Here is a 27,754-nt window from a genome sequence, read left to right on the forward strand (position 1 = left end):
TATGCATGAAAGAAGGGTTGTGGTTCGACCGAGAATTGAACATGGGACACCTTGATTAAAAGGTCAAAGGGAAATAAAACTATTGCAGGTGGTTTGATATCTGGAAACGTCACCATGAAGTTCACACGATTCGCATTTTTCATTCTTTTTATTTTTGTGGTTTAAACCAGTTATTAAAAAAAAAAAAAAAAGTTGGTATAAACCAGCCAACCCTAAAAGTAAACACTTCTTTTTAAAGAATACACAAATAACTAGCAAAATAGTATGTAGTATTTTTACTTCAAAATATTCCATACCCTATTTTTGAAACAAAATAAAATTAAAATAAAACATAAGAGAAATACTTAGATTTATATGATACACTTAAAGGCTGAACATCTAGAGCTTTTGGTTCTGTATATTCTTGAAATTCTACAGTTAAGTTTTATAGAACCACCATCACTGTTTACCCAATCCTCAAGTTTTCTGAATTTTTAACAAGAGGGATTCAACATATCATTACGGAACTTCCCCCCAAAAAAGACTACGGAATATATTTAAGTTAAGCTAAATACAACTGCACAACAAACATGACTGAGTGATTAGCTTTTGAGCTTCTATCGGGAAGTCTGGGATTCAACCAGCATTCGACCATTCTGACAAAGCTTTTCTTCATTCCATCTGTGAATGTAGAAATAGTGCGTGTACTGTGAGTTGGGCGACTTCCTTTTTTATTGTTTTTAAATCGTTATTATTACTAATTAGCAGCAGTGACGGTTTTGCGAAGGTTAGGGGGCGGTCTTTCGGACTGAAGCCCGTTCCCCAAAGTTACGGAATGTCTGCAACAAACGAAATATCTATTATTTATGCCTTTACTCATAAACTTTAAGCTCCCGTCAAATAAAAATTACGAATTTTTAAAAAAACTAAACATTAGTAAGAAACCCTTCCCAAAATACTTTTCTAAATCCGCCACTGATTCTCAGTATAAAATGATTTTTAAAGTTGTATCCGGAAGATTATTGCTAAACATATAAACGAAGCGAAATATTAGTTATGCCTGTACTCATAAACTTCAAGCACTTCCCAAATAAAATTAGGACTTTTTAGGAAACGAAACAATCAGAAAAACCCCTCCTAAAGTACTTTTCTAAATCCGCTACTGATTATTTGTATAAATTGGTATTCAAGGTTGTGTCCGGAAAATTAATGCTAAATCACTTCACAGCTACAGTATAACAGAAATGTGGAAGTACGGTTTGACGGATATATTGAAAAACGTACGCTTTGACGGATAAATAGAAAAATGGGCAAGTTTAACTTTTGCGCTAGAAGCTAGAGTACTAAAAGCTCTTAGAAATGAAACACGGATGACAAACTAGAGAAGAAAAAAGATGTCGATAACTCAAAAGTTAAAATAAAAGTTAAATAGCCTCTAAAATTACCCTCTAATACTACATTCTTCATGTTAGCTTTAATTCGTAAAACATGTGCTCCATCCATCTTGATGGTGAATTTCAGAGCGAAATATGACATTCAGGTCATGGAATTCTTATCTAACTATAGAATATACTATAAGAAAGCTATTTAGATAGAAAAATCATGAAGTTGAAAAAAGCAAAAATTTCCAAAATTCTCGTTTTTTCCCAAAAAAAAGCCGGCTTTTTATGTGAAAAAAACCATCGATTCAAAAAAGCCGGCTTTTTTGCATCTCTAATTGCTATTGTATTGGTTTATTTCTGAAGAACAAAGAAAAATTTAAGCATTTGCTGTATATTGGTCAATCAGTCAACACCAGAATTTCCCCTAGATTTTTCATGTTTTATCGAAAATTTCCCTTTTTGTTAAATTTACCTACGAAATTTCCCTAGATTAGGGAAATTTTCCTCAAACTACGAGCACTGCTATATATACATTTGCAACACAAATCAGCCTTGCCGAATGTTCATGTTCGATCCGTTCTAGTTTACTGTGAGATCCGCACTCGACTATGTAATCAATCTCTCAATCGTGCAGTATCATTCTTCAGTCCATTCTTGTGGAGGTGTTCAGGATTACGCAAACGAAGTATTGAAGTTGTCAAATATAGTATAATGAAACTTCTTGTCAGTTTTGAAATTCAAATTTATACCCTGAAAATTTTGTTTCATAAATGTTTTTGTTTAGTGCATTTTAAAAGAAATGTTGTCCAATTCATTTACATCGGCCATATGAAGTGTCCAACCTACAGAGGGAGCGCGCTGCGACTACTGAGCGCATCTAACGGCAAGTTTATACAACAAACAGCTATTTGCCTCGCTTTGCTACGACCGTTCAATGTGACCACCGCTAGTACGTTCGTGCTAGATCTAGTACCTTTTATACTATTTTGGTGTTGTAGTACGCTCACCAATAAATCTAGTACTTTTCTCCTCCTCTTCTTTGTTCAAAAATGCATTTGGGACAGAAAAAGGAATCTCATGAAAAGTTGGCAATGTACGAAAATGTCACTGTTCCTGTTAACTGACTTGCTTTTCTTATTAAGGGTGTCTGGAGGAAACAGATCCATTTCTGTCGATTTTGTGCTGTGACTTATAGTTCATTCTATTGGGGAAAATTGAAAGTACAAAAGTGTTAAAGAACGAAGGGTTAAAACTAATAAATGACCACAGTAAACAACATTACATATTTGGTGATCCGTTTAAACAGTAGGCTATGAAGGAATTAAAACTCGATTTTCTCAATCAGACCATTTTATGATAATTTTTGTTTTCTCACATCCTCTATATTTGTCATACTTATGTTACTTTAATGTTTTTACAGTGAATTCTAATACGACAGTTAAGCAGGGATTTCCCCAGGATTTTTAGTTTGGGGGTATACAGTCAAAATTGGGAGGGTGTAAGTGGTTTACAGAGTTTGTATCGAATTTTGACTGTTAAAAAATTAAAGTTGGGAGCTCTTTCAAGAATGTGGGGTCACTCCTTCACTCACAGGGGAGGGAAAGCTACCGGAAACCTTCTAATATGATATTAATATCTTAGAAATGTCATAAATAAGATGAAACGGAAACAGATAAAATTTTAGTACTTTTTCCTCAAATCTAGTACTTTTTTCCTGCATATACCCTCCATTCCAAAAGAAACCGAACTTTTGAAAACAAATAGTACCACTAGTGCCATCTGTTGTAATATTTTACCGGTAGATGGCGTAGTCCCTCATTGACAACTGGTATAAATGTCATGACATTTGGATGCACGGCAACAAAGTAATTGCGTTTCAACTGTCAGTGTGTTGTGTACATCGGTCGGAAAATGAGTTTCAAACAACGAGCTGGAATTGAGTTTTGTGTTAAACTGGGTAAAACTTTTAGTGAAACGCACCAAATGCTACAAAATGCATATGGTGATGAGTGTCTATCCCGTACGCAAGTTTACGAGTGGTTCAGGCGATTCAAATCGGGTAGAGAGACGCTGGATGATGACGAAAGATCAGGCCGTCCCAGAACCGGATTATCAGAAGAAAACATCGAAAAAGTGCGTGAATTCATCAAACATAACAAAAAATCGTCGGTGAAAGTTATTGAAATGGAATTAGGCATTCCTCAAACAACCGCATACCGCATTTTGACCGAAGTTTTGGGCCTTAAGAAGGTTAATTCGCGGTTTGTACCACACAAACTCACCGAAGACCAAAAAGTTGATCGAATTGCGCATTGCAAAGACATCGTTAAAAGTGCTCGACAGGATCGAAACTTCTTGAAATCGATTGTAACTGGTGACGAGACGTGGTGTTTTGAATATGAGCCCGCAACAAAGCGGCAAAGTGCTGAATGGAGAGCGCCGGATAAAGGAACACCCAAAAAAGTCGCTTGGTGAAGTCAAAAGTTAAGGTGATGCTGATTTGTTTTTACGATTCAAAAGGAATTATCCACAAAGAATTTGTTCAGCCCGGCCAGACAGTCACTGGAGAGTTTTACTTGGGCGTCATGAAGCGTTTGCTGGCAAGAATTCGTCGTATTCGGCCCGAATATCGCGAAATTGGCAGTTGGACTCTTTTGGACGATAATGCACCATCACATCGTTCGCGACTTGTAACTGAATTTTTGGTCAAAAATCACATTATTCGGTTGCATCATCCGCCCTATTCACCAGATATTCGCTCCGTGCGATTTCTATCTGTTCCCGAAACTGCATTTGGCGATGAAAGAAAAGTGGCACGCATCGATTGATGCCATTGAGAAGGCGACGACCGCCGTTCTAAAGACCATTCCAATAAAGAACATGGAGAAGTCGTTTGACAACTTGTTGGAGCGTGCAAATATGTGTATCGATGCAGAAGGGGAATACATTGATTAATAAAAATGATTTGTTCCAAAATGTACATTGCTTTTTTGTTTTTTTTTAAAACGTTCGGTTTCTTTTGGAATGGAGGGTGTAGGTTAGTACGAAATATTTTTGCTGGGTAGTTACTCTGTGGCCGTTAGTGCGAGCTACAGCCGCTGAAACGAGCACGTGCATAAGCTGTTCGTCGGATTAATGGTATAGTGATAATGAAAGCTTGAAGAAAAACTTGTTTGAAAAGCTTGAAATAGTGTGTGAAATTTTGCTACAAACTTGGCAAAACATTTACAGAAACATTTCAATTGATTTTCAACTCATTCAGGATCTCCTCGTCAACAACAACAAAAAACGCATGAGTCGGTCCAAGATCAAAGTTATTTTTGTGTGTGTTTGATTGCAAAGGCACTATCCATCATTAATTTGTATCATGTGGTCAGATGGTAAACAAACAGTTGTACCAGGTCATTTAACTTGGTTGAGGGATGCTGTGCGCAGGAAGAGACCTCAATTGTGGGAAAACCAGACGTGGACGATGCACCGCACCAATGCGCCTACTCATGCTTCGCTCCTCATCCACAGTTATCTGGCAAAACATCATATTCCCGTTCACCCTATTCTCCGGACCTAGCCCCAGCAGACTTATTCCTGTTTCCTAAACTTAAAATCACTTTGGAAGGACGTCGTTTTCAAATCATAGAGGAGTTTCAGGACAATAAGGCAAGACACCTGCGCACTATACCAGAAAGTGTGTTCCAAGAGGCTTTCTAAAAATGTTGGGAACGGTTTGTTGCCTGTAGAGGGGACTATTGTGAGAAAAACAGTGCTTAAAATGTTATGAAATGAGTAATACAGACTTTATACCAAAAGTTCGGTCGTTTTTTCAACACGTCTCGAAGACTGCAGAAAAGGTGAGACATAACACCAACAAAGATAGTAAAATGCAAACATTGAGTGAGTGGAGCAAAAGCAATACTGAAATTGCGCGGTTTATGAAAGTGCATAAAAGCATAATAGGCTAAGATTCGGGAAGCGGGTGATGCATAAAAAGTGGAAGAAATGGCAAATGTGGTTGAAAAGTAAAATCATCTTGCATTCATTGCATTGCGGCGATTGTATCTTGCAGACAAATTTCAGTCATCACAAGATCTTACAACGAGTTAGCGGGAAACCTCTGGTGTCAATGTTTGTTCACGTACAGTGAGAAACAAGTTGAAATCCATAGTTTTGCGTTCACACAAAGCTGTCAAGAACAATACCTTGCACAAAAACAACGCACAATGCGTGTACAGTGGGCTAATGCTTACAAGGACTAGTGAACAATGGCGCAAAGTACTATTCAGTGATGAGACAAAAATCAACATTTATGAAAATGATTTACGTGCCAGGGTCCATCGCATATTTGGTGAAGCACTTAGGCCTGCATGTAGTGTTAAAACGTCGAAGTATCTAACAGGTGTCATAATTTGGGGATGGTTTACTTCCATTTTGTAAATGCAAAGTTTTTATATTAAATATTATTGGAAATGTGCTTTTCACTTATAATTACCAATAATTACCAACAATTCCAATTTTTCGTTTTCATTCGCATTTATCGCAAGTAATGTTGAATTTCGCAAAAATTCGCGATAATATAAACGTGATTTTTGACTCTGAAACGAAAAGTTTGAGGTTTCCTGAAACATACACGCATTTTCTTAACGTTCCGCGCATATCGCATTAACGAGAAAGGTTTGTCTCTAATGATATGTTTATGCTTATTTATGTAGAATCTTCTTATTAAACCTTGCAAATGCAAAAAATTACATGGAGTTGCTATTAATTCTACCATTACTGTATATATAAAGGCAAGGGCCCTCAACGAAGATCCAGAAATCTCGATCAAATCAGAATTTATTTATTTATTTCAATTTCAAGATTGTCGAGAACAAACTTGCCGATGGTGATATCCGTGGAGCAGTTCGCCTTTTAATTTCTGATGATATGATTGCGATCCCGGATACCTCTGTGTTGGAGAAACACACTCATATCACCTTGGCAATTTCATTTCGCCAACTCCCCTGATCATATTTTTCAAGGTCTAAATGCAAGATTGACTGTGTTGGTTCAAATGAAACCACATTTGACGAGATCTTTAGACGATGTAGTAAGGCTGCTCCAGGCACACGTCGTCTGATCATTCAGAGTCTCCTAGGTGCTGCTCTCAGCTCGGAAGCATTTACTAACGTGCAATTGAATAAAATATCTAATTTAGAATTGTTCTTGTCTCGGCTTTCCTCAATTTCAGCCTATTCAGCTTTTTTTTTTTTTTCCTTTTATGGGCGTCTGTGTCCTCTTAAAACTTTTTTTTTTTAACAATGCCTTCCATCTTGGCATGAGAGTTCTTTGTTCAAAAAATATGATACTGTCCTGAAAACTGGCCTTGAATCAATTCTGAACTGCTCCTTAAATGACGAGTCTTGGATGCAAGCATGTTTACCTGTTGGCTTGGGTAGCCTTGGCATTCGACGAGCTGTGAATATGGCGATTCCTACATTCTTAGCGTCTTACCACGAATCTCTGCGTTTAATCGAAGCTCTCCTTCCACAGGGTTATTGTTTGGACCAGGATGGCTGTTTAAGAAAGCTCTAATAGGTGGGCAAATTTACCAAACACAAACCTCTCAGAAATTAGCAGAAGGTGTTATCTATCATCTTGGTATACACCAATTGCATCTCACATAATCATCTCTTACAATCTGTTGTTGTTCCGGAAGATAAAAAGTCAAGCTCCTTGTTGCCTCATCTACCAAAGAGGATATGGTCGATTGCGATGTACCATCCCCTCCTTTAGGCTTTTATTTGTCAAAGAGAAGATTTTGCATTGCTGCTACGTTACAGTTAGGTTTAGCGTTAGTGAGCCTCATCACTGTCCAGCTTGTAGAGATCGGGTTAAAAAATGTGGCCTGCATGGCCTTCCATACATGAAGAGCGCTGGTAGATACGTCTAGCACTCCTCCGTTAATTATATAATACTACGAATCCCTAACACTGCTGGAATTCCTTCAATACGGAAATTTTCTGGCTGCTGTTGTTCGGATGGAAAGCGACCCGATGACATGACAATAGTTTTATGGATGGGAGGTAAATGCTTATTATGGGACTTCACATGCACTGATACATACGCTCATTCAAGTCTCCCTCTGTTAGTAATGAACGCTGCTGTTGCTAATCGCAGAGGCTAAAAAAATAAAAAATACACCCACCTTCTTCAATATTTTTTTTTCACTCCAATTGCTATCGAGAGTAGTTCCGCTTGATGTGCAAGAAGCCTTGATTCTATCAGAGAGGTAAAAAGACGGATTTTTTGAGTTTCCGGAGAAGTTCGTTTTACAGTTTTCCTACCACGGCGCATAGCTATTTGTATCCAACGTAGAACAGGGTGTCTACTGGAATACCAGAAAGTAAATTCATGACTTTTTCATGACTTTTCATGACCTTTTTGTTCAAATTTTCATGACCATGGCGATTGTAATATAGTAACAACTTTTTACTGTCCAACTTTCTAATCTGCTATTTTTTTACTTCTAAGAAATGTAAATTGTGTATTTTTGGGCCTTTAGACTTATGCAAATAATAATATTCGTTTGAGTTTGCAGATTTTAAATTTGATGATCTATTTTTTTAAAACAAATTTCTTTTATAATTTGTTTTGTCTTTGGGCAGTTCTCTGAGTGCTTAATTTCAGACAAATTTCTGCTAGATGGATAATTATATTCAGAATTAAAACTTCAAATACAGTATAGAGTGATTCACTGGTAAGAGCAGGCCCGTATTTAGTGCTAATGCTATTCTATGCTCGAGCACAAGGCGGCAGAATTTTACACTCTTTCTTTAAGATTCACAATAAGTGATATTTAAGACTAGCAACCCGCATAGTTCCGATGCACCACTAATGGTAATGGTTTACTAATGGTAAATTTTCATCGCCATGGTCATGAAAATTTACCATTAGTAATAATAAACCCCTACCATCAGTGGTGCATCGGAACTATGCGGGTTGCTAGTCTTAAATATCACTTATTGTGAATCTTAAAGAAAGAATCTAAAATTCTGCCGCCTTGTGCTCGAGCACAGAATAGCACTTACCTAAATACGGGCCTGCTCTTACCAGTGAATCACTCTATACTGTATTTGAAGTTTTAATTCTGAATATAATTATCCATCTAGCAGAAATTTGTCTGAAATTAAGCACTTAGAGAACTGCCCAAAGACAAAACAAATTATAAAAGAAATTCGTTTTAAAAAATAGATCATCAAATTTAAAATCTGCAAACTCAAACGAATAATATTATTTGCATAAGTCTAAAGGCCCAAAAATACACAATTTACATTTCTTAGAAGTAAAAATATAGCAGATCAGAAAGTTGGACAGTAAAAAGTTGTTACTATATTACAGAGACTAGAAGATGAAATGGGGAGCAGCTAGGAAGACAGTAAAGTACCAGTTAGCCAGCACTAACTGGTGGGGGAAATTCTCACAATTACTGACCTGATACAATTGTTTCAGTACATGCAGTATGAGGTATAAAAGTATGAAGTATAAAAATATCCTCTGAGATTTCAGATTTTCATGACCAGTTGGATAAATAAAGGACTTTTTCATGGCTTTCATGACCACTAAGCAAAATATATGACTTTTTCATGACTTTCATGACTTTCATGACCAGTAGACACCCTGTAGAACAGTGCTGTCGGTTCTTGGCACTTTACCACCTAGAAAGGAACTTGATGAGGTGTTTCTTCTTTACTAAGAATATAAATTTAATTTTACAGCTTTTGAAAAATTGTGGTAATAGAATTCAGTGTTTTCTATTATATAATTATAATTTATTTATAAAATTATAATGTAAAAATTAAAAAATTTCACATTGTTATAATTTTATATTTCAGCATGTAATAACTTTATTTTCTTGAACTTTGTATTGATTAAGGTTTAATGAAGATGTCAGCCTCAATCAATCAATACGAAGTTCAAGAAAACTGAGAGTTGTAACAATATTTGATTGTTACATACTGAAATAAAAGATCATAACAATGTGACAATCTTTTATTTTTTTAATTTTACATTGTATTGACACCAATGTTATATTTTATGTTTAATTGGATTTTTTGTATTTTCTAAAATTCTGTGTTTCTTTATTTGTCTCAAGTAACGTAAAACGATAAAATTAGATCCAAAAGACTTAAATATGGAACAAAACATTCATCCACTGTCAACAAACCAAACATCCTACTACAACTGCAGAGAAATTTGCTATTCAAGGCTAAATATTCACACCCGAAGACCTCAAATCAACATGTGAGGAATACTAGGATCAGACAACAGTCCCGAAATCCTCAAGTTTATTCTGGAAATTTTTCATTTTGGAACCCTTTCAATAGTGACTTTCTTTTACAATATCCTCCAGAAATCTTTTCTTGAAATAACCTTGGTACACACTATAAATAAGAAGGAATAAGTTACGTAATAATAAACACATTACATATATTTACTACTTTTATTGTTCACTTGAAGCTATGAATATTTATCACTGTACTGACATTACAATGGCAAGAAGCAAATAAGCATTTCGTGTGGCGTTACTTGAAAATTAGAATACAAAGTAAATCAAGAAAGTAATGTGTAGATCTTATTCTTCCAATGTGTTGCATATTTTAAGAGTTACTATTTGCAGTATACAAGAACTATGTAGTTACAACACCTCTCCAACGGATTAATATAATTTAAGCAGTCAACACTTTCCTAGACAACACTTTCCTTAGATTTTATTCTAACTTGTATTAAACAAACACTTTTGAAAGGTTAAATATATGTTAGAGAGAAACTTTAAATAATAGCTGCACAGTTTAAGTAAGAAATTGTTCTTGAACGTTTTACAGGTTCGTTAGAGGCAGAAAATGTAAAACTGAAATGCCATGATATTCTCAGCATGTACAATTTCTATCAAAGATGCATACATCTCACCTCCAAAACGTTCGTTCATCAAAACTTCGTGCAAACTTAATTTAATAATTACTTGTGGCCCCATACATTTCGAATTGCATTTCTTTCTCAGTGTACTGAATGCACTACACTTGTATAAACAGACGGAAGAAAATTGAGAAATCTGCACTCAAATTCGCCCACTAAATCTTAAGTTATTGACAAAAGGACATGTAGTGAGAAGATATATATGCTTTTCCTGGAACTGTATACCGAAGTTTCAGTTCAACAGATTACCTCCAAACTATGAGTGCAGCACACTTTGTTTCACTCAGTGGTGATCTATACACGTATATATATTTCATTGAATATCAAGTTATTATGGAATCTAAACAATATTAACAAACAATGTTTGCAGTAAATCGGATAAGCACAAGAAATGTTATACAAAACGAAACCAGAAGAAATAAAGTGGCTGTACATAAATTTAACCCGATTTGGACTGAAGTTGAATTTTAAGTCATCAACTTACTTTTCTTGCAACAAGTAATGTTCAAAGTAAGGTCAAACAAACAAACGTTTAAGTTTAATCACAGTCTAAGTTAGTTTCAATCTTTAGGCCCTTCTTCCCAGAATATCTTAATAATCGAAAAAAGATCACAAATTCATTGACCAATTATACAAGATTTCCCTTTCTCTCTCTCATTATTGTATTTGTTTACAGAAACTACGACACAAATTTGTACTTATATAATTGAAAATTACCAATTTGATTAAATGTTTTAGAGTTTTAGCGTCTCTTTCAGCACCAAGTAATATGAAACGTGGTCCTACACTTGAAAGTTGAATTTAAACTAAGGTAACGCGTTTAAATTTCAAAGTTTTCCCATCCGGAATCAAACTCGGGATCCTGTGAACTGCCACTAGACTAGCAGGAAAAAGCTACTAATTTGTTGTTCTAGACGTTTAAATATAATTTTGATATTTTGAGATTCATTCATTCATTCATTCACTTACTTACTCTCATTCTCTCTCTCTCCTCTAAAAATGGCGCCAGAAAAGGGTAATCTTTTATATATAAAAAAGAATGTAATAGTACATTCTAAAAGAGGTATCATTTATTGAGCTGTGGTAATTTAATTAGTGTGAGTTGCAATTAAATAAATCCTCAACAGAAACGCAAGAGTGTTGACAGGATTTCAACAGCAGATTATTCATTTCGTTGCTTTATTGTATAACCACTGTAGATAATCCTCTAGTTTAAAAAAAAAAGTTTGAGCTCAGATTATTATTGTTATTATTATTATTATTATTATTATTATTTTATTTATTTTTTTTATTTTATTTTTTTATTTTTTTTATTTATTTTTTTTTTTTTTTGCTATGGTATGTAGTATACTGTATAAAAGTAAAACTACTAAATTCTTATTAAAGTTTAACATTTTTGAAGGATAATATTCTCGTTTATAAGACAAGCCCTTCATGACTGTATAATGCAAATAATCTTAAATATGGATCAGGGAACATGCTGAATGGTCGATTACATAAACATATCACTTCCCTTTTTTCTTTTAAAAATAATAAATAAATAAATAAGATCTACACGTTACTTTTGGATTATTTGTTGATTTTTTCAATATTTTCAATGTTTTCGTTCTTATTTACATACAAGTTTATAAACACAAAATAAAATTTAATACATCAAAATGAGAATTACAGTTTGCACACCACAATAAAATACAATATTATATTTGCAAATTAGCACGTCTTGTCTTTTCGTGCAAGTGTACTATATACAAAATATTACACACGTACAAATATTTAATTGTTTTCTTGAAATACCAATCCATACACAATTTATGTGCAAAACAAATACCTTTGTACCATTGAGTACACAATAATGAAATAGTATTATTATATGAATAATTGTGTGCGTGTCTTTTGTAATTTCAAACTGCCACACTAGGATGTGTATCAGTGCTCACGCATGACATGATAAAATCAGACATAGCAATACCATCTAATGTGGCCCACCATGTAAAATCCTTCCTACGATTCGTGGCAAATGCTAGAAGAACAGAGGGAGGTTATATGAACTGATGACGGCTGTTAGTTGAATTTTATAGCATGTTTTTATTTATTCCACAATAATGCAAGAATTTCAAAAACAGCAATAAAATTTTACAAAGCTTGACTTTTTTTAATATTTACAACCTGCTACATTCTAAACCGGTAAATGTTTTTGCAAAGCTCGTCGGTGCTCAACAATGTCTCTATAAATAGTGACGTCATATGTTGTGCTGACAATCTGCTCAATTAGAAAAATCCCGTTGAAAATATATTGTTATTTTAGGTTACAATAAGTACGTTATGTTGTACAAATCTTATATTTCTTGCGGTACTTTGAAAATTGTCAAAATATTCTGCAAAATTCAACCATAAGGCTTAATATCTTTGCTCACGCTCTATACGTTCTTCTACAAAATACATTTTCCAACTTAAATACGAAGGTTTTACTGAATGTTCTGGTATAAAAGATGTAAATCAAATGAATAAAAATGATTTATTGGACAGATATTACACCACATCACGTAAATAAAATTCTTTAACATAATATGGGTACATTTTTTTTTCTAATAATGCACGGAGAATTTCATTAAACATCATGTACGGTACCACTTTGACACAGTACTTTACTTACACTGTGATCAGCATGAACTTCCATTGTTGACTTAGCACTCAAGAACCATTAAGCTCTCTCACTCAATTCTCGTGAGTATGTTCAAGGTGATACACAATTCGACAAATGTCCGCCGTCTTGCGGCTTGGTTCAGACTACATAAATAGCAATTAGTTAAAGTACGGAAATAGGTCAAGGAATCTAGAGCTTGGGAGTAACCGGATGCAATGATGGTATACGAAAATTGGTAGTACACTTTGATATGTACTTGAATTTACCTGCAACCTATCAAAATAAACAAGTTAAGACTTGTAGTATGTGCCAACACTAGCGTGAGACCAGCGAAGTCAAGCATTGCGGCGTCCACCCAGCGTTGTGAGGACAATTGGAGAGCTACTTGAAAGAAAGTAGCGAAATTCTGTATAGAAAGCAAGTATTAACGGCGAAGGGAGCTAGCCGCCACATATCACCCTAAAGGTATGAATGCCACTAGCTGACTGGAAGCCCTGGCTCGCTAAAGACTGTTGGGCCTGGAGTTCTTTTTAATTTGTAGTATGTGTCTAATAAATCTTTTTCACTTAACATTATTCTACATATTTCACCAAAATGTTCTCAACTTTCGGAACAAATCACATAAAATGATGGAATATACTATTTATTATTACGTCTCATGTCGCTAAACCTCCCCCTGAAAAAAATTCCGATTACACACAAATATAAATATATATATATATATATATATATATATATATATTCTACACGCTTATTTATGTGTTAAATACAGACTTGTTCCACTATATACATGAAAAGAATAACCTGAATATCCTACTATTTATTAATATTTACAGTTCAACTTTGGTCTCCCTTTTAAACTAAGTAATATACAAATGACATTAATAAAGCTCACACGACTCTGACAAATATATATATTTCTTAAACTCTCTACCCTTACTCATATATTAGCTGCCAGAATATAATTATGTAAAATTATAACTCAGGTACACATTCACGTGTTCCAACTCCAGTAAGTAAATACTACAAGATATAAAATTTAATCCCAAACTCTATTATTTATACTTTATGAAATTACTCAAAATAATGCAAAAATATGTATGTGCCATAATGTCAGATATTGTCCTGCCATCCAGACCTGGATTATGAATGTAACGTAGTATGGAGAGAAGGGTCTGTTCTGTGCAAGCTGTGAAGTTGATAGTAATAGTCTGTACGCTCGCAAACTCATTAGTACTCAAGTCCCAGTAGCTGTTCAGAGTCCACATAAACGGTAGGTCATCCTTCGAATTAATATTATATAAGGGCGTGATATAATCGATTTCACACAGGTAACCCACTTGTTTGAAATGTGGAAAACAACAGAGACAGTATAATGTACTATGAAAGCAGTGTTGGGCAAATTTCAATTGAATTAACAATTAACAATTAATCTGTAAATTTAATTGTTAATTGCAATTAACAATTGAAATAAGTAATGGTTAATTGTTAATTGCAGTTGGCCATTAAAAAAGGAGAATCAATTGCAATTGATCAATTGATTGAAAGTAATTGCAGTGGAAAGTAATTGCAATTGAATTCTGTAATTCAATTGCAATTGAAATTAATTGGCAATTGATTCAATTGCAATTGATTTCCACAGCAATTACTTTCAATTGATTGATCAATTACAATTGATTTTCACTGATTAATTTTCAACACTGTAGTTCAGAGAGGGCGTGGGGCAATGAAAACTTTAGCCACGACCAATTGACTCACCACCCGTCGTGACCCACGACCCACCGTGACCCACTCTGACCCACCACCCACCATAAACCACTCTTACCCACTGCGACCCACAGACCCACCAAAACCCATTGTCATCAACTCTGACCTATGATTCACGCCCTTTTCTCTACTGACTAAAGAGTTTAAACTTGTAATGAAACAAGCCTATAAAATTATCACTCATCGGAGTTTGAATTTTTACGATCAATAGCTCAAGCACCGCACTAATACAATAACGGCGGATCTCACCTTTCTAATATCAATAAAATAGAGTTTGTTCGTGTGTCTATCTGTCTATCTTTGTGCGACCTGTGGACGAGACGAGTGGACCGAAACTTTTCAAAATTTGGTCACGGGTAGCTTGGTCTAGGCCCCAGACCAAGACGAAGAGCTTTTTAAAAAATTCCTTACTAGGGGGTCTCCAGGGGACGTTTACCGGTACCGGCCTGGGGACCAGACAAGTCGACCGAGAGTTACCAAATTTTGGTCAAAGATACCTTGGTCCAGGTCCCACACCAAGGCAAAGCTTTTTCGAAAAACTTCCAACCAGGGGGTCTCAGGGGGGCGTTTACCGGGACATGTAAAAGTAGTAGAAGATGACCGATATCAGTGTATATTTCATAGTTTTTGCGGTCGCTGAGATCAATGGTGAAACTCCGATCGCATTAACTTCCAAATTCACCGTATCCGGCTACGGGCCGTGGGTCAACGGGGGGGGGGGGGGATGCCGAAACGTACAAGTAATCCAAAATGCCGATATTAGTGTCAAATCCATAGTTTTCGCGGTTGCTGATATCAATGGTGACACTACCACTAGCGATGACTTTCAAATTCATCCACCGTTGTATGCGGGCCTTGGGTCACCAGAGGGGGAAATTCCGAGACATGTAAAAAAAATAATCGAAAATGACCGTTATTAATGTCAAATTCATAGTTTTCGGGGTAGCTGAGTTCATTGGTGAAACTCAAGACCGCGTTTACTTTCACATTTAGCCCCCATCAGATAAGAAACGGGGGCATTATAACGGGAATCACGAGACATGTAAAAATATCCATAATGACCGATGTCAAATCCGTAGTTTTCGCGGTGGCTGAGATCAATGGTGATACTTTCATTAGCGATGATTTTCAAATTTAGCCACCATTGTATGCCGGGAGTCACCGGGGGTGGGGAATTGCGAGACATGTAAAAATAATGGAAAGTGACCGATATTAGTGTCAAATTCATAGTTTTCGCTGTCGCTGAGATGAATGGTGCTACTTCCACAGGCGTTGACTTCCAAATACAGCCCCCATCGGCTGCGGGCCAGAGGCATTGTTTTTTTTTTTTCAAAATTGGAACCAGAGGATTATAGGGACTTTTACCGGCATATGTAAAAAGTAGTAGAAAATGGCAGATATTAGTGTCACATTCATAGTTTTCGCGGTATTAGTTGGGGGTTGGTGGGGACCAGAGGAGATTTTTTCACAACACGAACCAAGGGGGTCTGAGGGGGCGTTCACCGGGACATGTAAAAGTACTAGAATTTGTGTCGAATCCATATTTATCGGGGTTGCTCAGACCTATAGTGACACCCCCGATAGTGTTTACGTTCAAATTCAGCCCCCATCGGCCTTCCCAATGAAAACACAAATATGGCGGAACAAGTTAATGCTGTTCCGTTAGGAACGATTTCGAGGTCGATCCTTCACATCGTCTTGTGCGTGTTTTCTACCGTTTTGTAAGCCTATTTCCACGTTTTGTGATTCAATGGTAGTGGGTCAAAATGGGCATTCAATGTGGGAAGAAAACTGATCCACTCTCCCACCAGTATCGAATTTCAAGGTCGCTTTTTTCGCATTGTTTAGTGCATATTTATACCGTTTCTGCGCATACTTTCACGTTTTGTAGGCCAACGAAAGTGGGTCAAAGGCGACCTACAAATATGGCAGAGAAAGACATATTCATTCCACTTTCAAGGTCCATTTTGACCCTCTCACACTGATGCACAAAGCGACACAAATCATGTATAAAAAATGTGAAGGAAACGACCTCATTTGATGGTGACGGAACAGCATTAAGTTATTCCACTATACTTGTAGGCCATTTTGACCCATTTTTGTTGTCGCACTAAAGTGGAAATAGAAGCACTAAAGTGGAAATAGGAGCACAAAACGGTACAAAGCAGGCACTGTACGATGCGAAAGAAACGACCCCCCAAATTCGATAGTGGCGGAACAATGGCTCTATTTTCTCACACATTGATGGACCATTTTGACGCATTTCTGGTGATGCTCAAAACGTGGAAGTAGGCGAACAGAACGGTACAAAATACACACTAAATGATGCGAAAGAACCAACCCCGAAATTCGATAGTGGCGGAATAGTGAGCCATTTAACTCCCACTTTAAAGGCCCATTTAACTCACTTCCGGTGACGAACAAGACGAGGAAGTAGGCACAGAAAACTTTTAAAAAAATAATCACTAAACGATGTGAAGGAAACGACCTAGAAATTCGACAGTGTCGGAACAATGGGTCATTTTGGTCACACTTTGGAGGTCCATTTTCACACACTTCTGGTAACGCGCAAAACGTGAAAATAAGGGCACGAAACATTCACTAGTCGACGCGAAAGGAAGGACCACGAAATTCGGTAGGTATAGTGGCGGAGCAGTGGGTCATTTTCGTCCCACCTTCGAGGCCCATTTTGACCGTCTTCCAGTGACGCACAAAACGTCGAAATACGCGCACAAAAGGGTACGCGATGTGAAATTAACGACCTCGAAATTCGATAGTAGCGGAACTCTTGGTCATTTTCGTCCCATCTTGGAAGCCCATTTTGACCCACTTCAGGTGACGCATAAAACGTGGAAATAAGGGCACGAAACGGCACGAAAATCCACTAGTCGATGCAAAAGGAAGGATATCGAAATTCAGTAGTGGCGGAACTCTTGGTCATTTTCATCCCATCTTCGAGACCCATTTTGACCGTCTTCCAGTGACGCACAAAACGTCGAAATAGGCGCACAAAAGGGTACGCGATGTGAAATTAACGAACTCGAAATTCGATAGTGGCGGAACAGTGGGTCATTTTCGTCCTATCTTGGAAACCCATTTTGACCCACTTCTGGTGACGCACGAAACGTGGAAATGGGGGCACGAAACAACACGAAAATTCAGTAGTCGATACGAAAGGAAGGACCTCGAAATTCGGTAGTGGCGGAGCAGTGGGTCATTTTCGTCCCACCTTCGAGGCCCATTTTGACCATCTTCCAGTGACGCACAAAACGTCGAAATAGACGTACAAAAGGGTACGCGATGTGAAATTAACGACCTCGAGATTTAATAGTGGCGGAACTCTTGATCGTTTTCGTCCCACCTTGGGGACTCATTTTAACCCACATCCCACGACGTACAAAACGGAAGTAGACGCACAAAACGCCACAAAACGATGTGAAGGAAACGATCTCGAAATTCATTGGTGGCGGAAGAGCAATAACTTGTTCCGCCATATTTGTAGGCCCATTTTGACCCACTTCCGGTGATGCACAAAATGTGGGAATAGGCGCATAAAGCGACACAAAACACGCACAAAAGATGAAAAACAAAGTACCTCGAAATTCGTTGGTGGCGGAACAAGTTAATGACGCCCTGAGCACCAATATAAGTATATACTGTAGTTCTTACCAGTTGGCGCGGTGGGTCAGTGGTAGAGCGTTCACCTCCGGTGCTTGAGGTCCCTGGTTCGATCCCAGCTCGCGCAGTTTGTACTTTGTGGTGGACAAACACCGTGCTCGTGGATTTTCTCGGGGTTTTCCCGTTTCCTCCCACTTTCTTCATTTCATTCATTTCCTATCATCACCGTCTCCTTTAGTCTAACCGGCATAATCGTGGGACGTAAAACTAAAGATTTCATATCATTTTTTTGTAATTCTTACCATCAAGGCTGAGAACTGCACGGTCCAATTTTTTAGCCAAAGTAGAAGCCCAACCGGAATAGTGATGTCATTCCGACTCGGATCGGTTCAACTGAGCGTACAGCTTGAACTGGCTTGGTTGGGATTACCCATCGACTGGGCTCAATTGAGCCAATGGCTTGAACCGGCTCCGTTGAAACGAGTCCATAGGCTGGGTTCGAGTCAGCTTAACTGAGCCGATGGCTCGAACCGGCTCGGTTGGGGTAAGCAATCAGCTCGGTTCGGCTCGGCTCGTGTGAGCATCGGCTCGAGCTGGCTCGGTTGGATGAGCTGTTGGCTCGGCTCACTTCTCGGCTCGGCTCGATAAGTGAATAAGCTGTGAGCGAGCCGCTTGAGCTGTTGACAACCCTAAACCCGGGTCGAGCAGTTTTGAACATATTTGGCTGGAGTCCCATAACTTTTAATAATTTTTGGCTCGAGCCCGAATACTTGCTCCTCCTGAACTCAAACCAAGAACCTCGTGACCGATGTCCTTGCCTCCTGAAGATTTCTTGACGACCGAGATCGACAGTCAACTAATTTTTAGTATTCCGATACAAACCGCCTATATTCCATGTTTATACAGGTACACGGTGTTATAATGATAATTAATTATAGTAGTAGTAGTAGTATCATTGATAATTATATTGTCTATGTATGATACTTGAAGATAGTAACACAAAGAATTTAACTCGAATTGGCTCGACTCGACTGGAAACTCGATCCGAATTCGAGTCGAGTTGGGGGAAATTTTTCGAGCCGATATCTCAAGTCGAGCTCAAAGATGTCTGCTTCGAGTCGAGTCGAGTTTTAAAGAAAACTCACTCGAACTCGTTGGTGCCCATTCCTATTGTATGCATGACGGGCATATAGAGTTCTTTCGAGGGGGATAGAACCATAAACATAATATATTTTAAATATACTTAGTTTCCCGGCTTTCTTCCCATGGGGGGGGAAGGATGGTAGGTATCCAGCATTTCTTATAAGTACCTTATTTGAAATATGTAAAACAGTAACAAGTGGACAACACAATACACACACATCTTCTTATCTTCAGTTTTAATTGCTGATTTCAATTGCAATTAACAATTACAATTAACAATTACAAGTTTCAATTGTCAATTGCAATTAACAATTAAATGTTTCAATTGCACCCTTTGCAATTGACAATTAACAATTAAAAGTTTCAATTGTCTGGTGACCAATTAACAATTAACAATTGACGAAAATTTAATTGCAAATTTTATGATTGAATTCAATTGCAATTGAATTAATTGTCAATTACAAATTGAAATCAATTGCAATTGAAATCAATTGCAATTGATTTTCAGAGCAATTACTTTCAATTGATTGATCAATTGCAATTGATTTCAATTGATTTTGCCCAACACTGTATGAAAGTGTATGGAAACTTTGCAGTATAACCCCTATGCTGTCATGCAACCACGATCATGGTAAAGAATTTATGGTTGCCTATAAGCATGTTACTTCGTCGTATTAACCCGGCATCTGTTGAGGTGTTCCATACTCTAGTTCCGAAGATTATCATCAGATCCTAAAGAAATTTATATGGGACGACCGGGAAGGTATATTCTTTCAAATAAACAAACAAACAAACAAACAAAAAATTATCGAAATCGGTGCACTTACGTCGAAGTTACGAGTGAACATACATATAAACAGGTTGAATTGATATATCCTTTTCTCGAAGTTGTTAAAATCAAACAATCAATAAAAATATATAAAACTGACCTCTATCCAAATATTTAATAGTCAGCATTATTAATCAGTATTATTTGTATAAATTTTATTGTAATTTTGAATTAACTGTATTTTACGCCCAAAGAACACAATAACAAGAAATTAATAGTAACGGCAACTAACTGGGCCCTGAGAAATATTTAAGTCTTTGTTCATTAGCCTAGTGTTACGAACCACTCGACTGTGGCAACCAATGTATTGTTGCATATAAAATATATAATATGAATATCTGCATAACAGTAATATTTATCTATTTAGTCCTTTTTTCATCCTCAAAATTGTTTAGGTTCAAGTCATCTAAATGTTTTCCTGATTTTCAAAAATATTAGTAAACCTTAGTTGGGTCATTGTGCCTAAGCATCACTTTAGAGAAGTAACATAATTTATGGTTCTCCGACCTGTATTCCGATTATTACGAACAGTTTAAATAAATTTTCACTCATTTTCTTTACTGCATTAATTGTGCTACCATATATTTTTCTTCTTTCTTAATTTTCGAACTCTACTATACTAAATAGAGCGACTAATGATTCTAAGTTTTACGCTCTATTTGTTCGAACTAATTTTGACCTTTTTAAAACTATATATAATGAAAAATGAAATGAAATGAAATTTTTGAGTTTTACGTCCCACGGTTATGCCGGTTAGGCTAAAGGAGACGGTGATGATGAGTAATGAATGAAATGGTGGAATCAAGAATGTGGGAGGAAACTGGAGAACCCCGAGAAAACCCACGCACACGGTGTTTGTCTACCACAAAATTCACTTGGTGGGAGCAGGGTTTGAACCCGAGACCCCTAGCACCAGAGGTGAACGCTCTACCACTGAGCCAAATATAGTAGGTTCTATGATTTTAACCCCCCTATTTTAGAATTCATCACGCCATTCTGAATCACCTTTGGATTTATATATTTTAAAACGAAAGAAAGCAATGGAGTTAGTCAAATAGAACAAAATTTAAGCGGATATTTTTGTATAATGATAATGCAGAGAATTGAAATGAAATGCTTGTCTTTAGTTCAAACGTTAAGTCTTATACATTCCGCATCTTTTCCGCTCTATGAAAAATCGGGCCCTATTATCATTTGAGAAATAGGAAGAAAGATTAGGATTTTCCTCACTTTTCTATCTTCAGTACCTGAGCCCAAAATTTTGGGGTTGTCCGAGCACCAGAGCACAGCTGGAGTCGGTTCCCATGGCTGGAAGAAACAATAGAAGTGCAAGTACTATATTTACTCTTAGTTATATTATGTATTCGCTCATACATCTCCATAGAATCAAATGTATTACTCCATACTGAACTAAAATTAACAAGATTGAAGAGTCCAACTCTGCTGAGATATTCAAAACTGACAGATTCAAAATTCGCTTCAATATAAAAGTATACCTATCTTCGTAAATGCACAACAAATCTAAGCATGCGTAATGTCCTAACTATTTATGCCTTGTCGCAATCGTGAATGAGATGAATAGCATCTAGTTTCACACTCTTCATAACCACGAATACAATTTATTTCTGCATTATTTTGAGAAATCCGAAATGACAGAAGTTTCTTTATATTGCTCAAGTATTTTTTAAAAGAACTTGAACTGAAATAGCTAAGAATGTTTAATAATTTCTTGTTATACACAACTTTTTAAATTTTTAACCAGTTTTCACTTTCCTAAATAATTAGAGATATTACGTATAATTTTTATAATATTAAAGTCACAATATAGGCCTACTATGAACACTTATAAAATTCATAAGTGTGAATACCATTAAGTATATTTTCTTTGTTTCATGATATTTTACTAAGAATATTATTTTAATACCAAATCTAAACACAATTATTACACTGTAACTTAATATAGCAATTGCTTGCATATATTTTATGAAGAAGACCAACATTCTTAAAAAACATTCCATGTTATTTATAGTTAAGAACTTGTTTGATCTTTCGCAAATGAAATCACAAAAGCAGCTTTAGATCTGACTGATCTCATCACCCAATAACGGAAATAGTAAAAATATTTCGCTTCAAAATAAAAATCAAAGATTTAAACCTCAAAACCACAACAGAACTATTGATAAGATTCTCTCCTGATGCATGATATCTGCATCCATGATGGATACCTGATCTTGATATACAATTTATTATTGAAATCATGGAGAAAAAATTGCCTAATGTTACCGGTTGCCAACTCTCAAGCGTAACTAATAGAATTGCTTTTTTTAAAAAAGACATCAGTGGTAGTGTAATAACTAAATGCCTTCTCAGGGTGATTCTAGAATCACTATACATTTCTGTGAAATATTGATGGATTTGTTGTTGCTTCAGGTAATGTGACAAATGTTAGCCGAAGACGAATGACTCATCGTTATTTCTACCTGTCTACGTGGAAATAACATTTACAGGTGCGGTACGACTTCATCCGTAGGTTTAGAAAACCTGCCCCTACTAGGTTAGCTCAATAAATTCCAGCGTATTGGTAGTGCTGCAGATTATGGATGTCTCGGAAGACTGTCCATAACGCCAGATACCAAGCAAAATGTAGAGGAACAAATGACGCATAGCCTAACCAAGACTTAGCAGGGAGCTTAGTATTTCCCGAAGCACTATGCGCAGAATTCTCTGTTACAAGTTACACAAACGTGTGTACCGCATCCAGATTGTGCACAAACTTGAAGCAGAGGATTATGCAGCAGACAAGCTACGTTATGATCTCCTACAGGCTGTAGAACATGAGAATTTGATGCAGTACATCTTGTTGAATGATGAGGCAACATTTCACACATGGCGGAGTGAGAATAGACACAACTGTAGAATCTGGACAGCGAAATAACCAAATGTACTGGAGGTTTGGGAAAGGGATAAACTGAACGTGAATGTGTAATTGGGGATCAAAAGTTTATGGGCCCTTCATTTTTGCAGAACACACAGTTACTGGAAACGCGTACTTCGAAATCTTGAAACAATTATTGGAATCCCAGTTGATAACTAATGAGGGTACTGTTGTATTTAAACATGATAGCACATCACCCCATTTTGCTATAATTGTTCGGGACTACCTGAATCAAGCTTTCCCCGGGAGATGAATTGGTTGTCTCACCCAGGATGCGAGCTTCCCGTTTCCCACACCTTACACTCTCAGACTTTTTTTTGTATTTGGCTTTATCAAGTCAAAAGTGTAGAAGGAGAGGATCCAGAGCATTCAGGACCTAATACAATGAATTACAGCCGCGGTTGCTGCGATTAAAAAATCTATGCCAGAGAACGTTTCTCGATCTGCAGTTGGAGCGTAGGATTTGTGTCTAGATATGGAAGGTTATTACCTTGAAATGTATTGAGATTTCATCTGCTAAAACCAGTAACCACTACCTCCTTGTCTAATGTGTAGTAAAATCTGTTTATGTCCGAAATGTATAGTGACTTTAGAATCATCCTAGGTATATACAGGGTGGACTATTTATCTTGCAATGTCTTGCTAACTTATAAACTAATAATTGCAATGTCTTGCTGCCTTATAAACTAATGAAAAATGCTGAAATTTTGTACGAGGCAATATTGAAAGGGGGAAATTCTTTGACATGTCCAGCAATACCACCAGATTACAACCCAACATGAAGTTATACCATCAGGTTAAAGCGGGGGGCGCGGAGGCTCAGTGGTAGAGCGTTCACTTCCGGTGCTTGGGATCCCTGGTTCGATCCCAGCTCGCGCCGTGTGGACTTTGTGGTGGACAAACACCGTGCTCATGGGTTTTCTCGGGGTTCTCCCGTTTCCTCCCACTTTCTTTATTCCACCATTTCACTCATCTCTCATTATCACCGTATCCTTTCGCCTAACCGGCATAACTGTGGGACGTAAAACTTAAAGAATTCATTTCATTTCATCAGGTTAAAGTGTTAACAACCCAACATGAAGTTATATTTTTTTTTCTAACGGCACTATAAAGGTTATTATATATTTCAAATCTAAATATTAAAGGAAAATTTAGAATACATTCTGAAGAAAACACGTATTCGTGAAATTACTTTTTTTTTTTTTTTTTTTGCTTCTATAACATTATAAAAATAGTTTTTAATAGCTGTATTTATAAGTTTTTGCAATTACATTATTTTAAAAGCGTTAGAAAGTTCACAATGTTTTTTATATATCCGGAAGATATTAAATTGCTGTAAATGGCAGCATGATCTTTATATCTATTGAAAACCAAGTACATGATTAGATGTAATACATACATGTTGTAATACATATAAATAAAGCCTATCGAAAAAAAGTAAAAAAATTTTAATCTATCGTAACCTTATTCCTATTTATTCGAAATAACGTCATATCATGATCATAGTATTCGATTCTTCTGATGTGCATTGCCCAGTTCGTCTCACTTGCATTATTACTATTAAAGAATTCAAAATTTGGAAGTTTGTAATACTGTAATCCCTTAGTTGTCACACTGAATAATAAAAATGACATTGTAAATTCTCTTTTAATATTTAGATTTAAAATGTGTAATAACCTGACATAATGCCATATTTCTTTATGTTGGGTTGGCAACATTGTAAATCTGGAAGTACTGTAGAACAATCTCCCGTTCTCGATATTTGTATTGTGCGAAATTTCAGTATTTTTAATCTATTAGTTTAGAAGTTATAAGAACGTTTTAAGATAAATGGTCCACTCTATCCACTCTATACATATACACAAAAGATACATCCTTATATTTATCATCTATCAAGATTTCATTTGGTTTGTGTGCATAAAATCTGGAAATTTAAAGTTTAAGAACTTTTCCATACAAAACCCTAATTTTAAAAATGATTTGCTTCTGGTAAGCATGTACATAACAAGATGCTTCAGACCTATTATAGATGACAAAAAAATGGTAACATGCATTTTTTCATATTCTTTATCTATTTCATAGTAAACTCTTTTTCTTTTGAAAGAGTATAGGTATTGTACTCAAAAGATCGAAAATTACGGTACAAATATCTACAGAACTTACATAATTATGAATAACATTTGACTAGCCATAAACAACTAATAGATGAAAATACTGATTTTAAAGAAAGACAAAATAAAAAAAGAAAACACTCCACTGGAATGAAGTACAATATTTTTACAGTATAATTAGTAGAGTCGTACGTAGACTTCTGAGCTCGCAAAGCCTACTGATAAATACAGCGACGAATCAAATTATACACATTGCATTTTATGGTATATCCAAGAAGGAGGATCCCTATTTTAAACACCTGATGTATTCCTCAGTACCTCATGGCCTAGTTGCCCAGACTCATGAAAGGAATCTTCCTTATGTGAGACTATCTTACGAAAGCTAATGAAATGCGAATCATTAATTAATTTTTTCACAGAATTTCAGAAAAACAAATACTCACTTTCCACGCTTTAGCCACCTTTTTTGGAGAATTGTTTGCATGTGAGCCTCTAATCCTGAAGAAATTGTGAAGTGCTATTTGTGGTTAGTGGGGTTCTGTTGACGTAATTTTTATGGAAAGTCAACTTCTGTCTTTCATAGTAACTTATAAAAACTACAATTAATATTGAAGCGGAACTTCACAATTTCTTCAGGATTAGTGCAGACAGCTCTTTTTAAAAAGTACAGAAAGTGATCATTAGCTTTTCTGAAATTCTGTGTAAGCTTTCCCGAGAATTTATGTTTCATTAACTCTTCTACAACAGTTTCATATACTGAAGATTTCTTTTAATGAGTCTGTGCAACGAGTTAATAGGTTACTGAGGAAGTTATCTGAGTATGTTAAAATGATTTAATAATAATTCGCTGAATCGGATACTAGAGATAAGAATATTTTATTTATTTATGGCTGTTTTAGTTCAATCCATACAAATACTTATATATTATTTTCCATGTACTATTGAAAAATGTGTGTGTGTCTAAAAGCCTTGTAATTACATTTTTCTTCTTTCTTGTTTATGTAAATCCAACACACCATTTACTGATTCAGATACGAGATTTCTCAGAGATACATAAGAAGAATTATTTAATGTATGTTGAGTGCACAATGACTAATGCCTGTATCTAGTGTTTTAAAGTAATTAACAGAGATTTAAAAGAAAATGGATCTACAATCTGATCATTTTATGTAATTTATTTTTAAGATACTGTAAAAATAAATGGAAAATAGTTTCCATATTGCTGTTATTTTATTCTCATACAATTTTACTTCATAAACAGAAAGACTGGAAATGTTAGAAAACACATATATATTTAATTCAATGAACTAGAACGAATCAAATAGATCTATTCTTCATCTGAAATGAGAATTGAACTCAGAAGATACATAATATACATTTTTTATACTTTAAATTTGTTAAAAATAATACTCAGCTTATCAAAGTCAGAAATATGATAACCGCTACAATTATCAATAATGTAACAAACGTCCAACTAAGCTTCACACGCCCTTTAAGAAACAGAATAATAATTAACATAGTTCTTAGTATGATAAGTGCTAAAAGATTCTATTTTTATACCTCACTAAAGACCAGGAGCTCTACAACAGTACCACCGCGACTGTGATATGTTAATATCGTGTTCACATGTGCACTCCTATCCCGAAAAATAAACACAATTAACAATTTTAAGATCTGTAATTTACAAAAGTAAATAAAAAAATGTTATCTGTTGCATGATTTAAAAACAATACGTTTTTAAAAGCTCCATAGATTCATGCGGAAGTCTATTAGTTCTTCATTCAGATGGCGTGTTTTCCTGTTCTACATTCAATTATTATTATTATTATTATTATTAATAGAAACAATATGAAGTGTACCGGTACATACATCACATATGTAAAATTGCTTTTAAAAACATAACAGATAGAAAACAACAACAACAAGCATAAAGCATCGAACACAAGAAGAAATAACTATTTACAAATACACACATATATATAAAAGAGTATTTCTATTACAAAATACCTGAGACTGAGCCTTAAAACCTAAATATGATCATTAAGACGTGTCACATTAAGCAGATCACAACTTCTCTGACAAGTTGATTGTCTTGGTGAGTATGTAGTTATCTTCAAAATGTTCGTGGTATTTTATCTCGTAAGTACGACATTAGGGCCTGCGTTCCCTTCTCGAGAATAGCATGGCGTGGTTGTCGAAACGTATTCCCAACGAGTTCCACAGATCTAAATTAAAAGAATATTTACATAACAAATTTAGAAAAAGGACACACATATCCACCACACACATTTCAACTGTAATTTGTTTTAAGGTTCCATTCTATTCCTGTAATCTATTAAGTTCGTCCAAGTGTTTCAATATTAAGGGGAAATAAGAGTAAATTAATGATTCAAGTAC

The 27,754-nt window shown here is 35.8% G+C and overlaps 1 protein-coding gene across 1 annotated transcript in view; it reads right to left on the reverse strand.

Moving 5' to 3' along the window:
- Window positions 1-9,823: 9,823 nt before the first annotated feature.
- Window positions 9,824-27,754, reverse strand: part of LOC145673241 (leucine-rich repeat-containing protein 40-like) — an 89,002-nt gene continuing 71,071 nt past the window's right edge. Inside the window, exon 11 of the mRNA XM_081742748.1 lies at window positions 9,824-27,582. Coding sequence (XP_081598874.1) covers window positions 27,471-27,582 — 112 coding nt within the window. The 3' untranslated portion in view covers window positions 9,824-27,470. The remainder of the gene's footprint in view (window positions 27,583-27,754) is intronic.

Source organism: Thermobia domestica, chromosome 16 (assembly GCF_964235325.1).
Source record: "Thermobia domestica chromosome 16, izTheDome1.hap1.1, whole genome shotgun sequence".
Lineage (NCBI taxonomy): Eukaryota > Metazoa > Arthropoda > Insecta > Zygentoma > Lepismatidae > Thermobia > Thermobia domestica.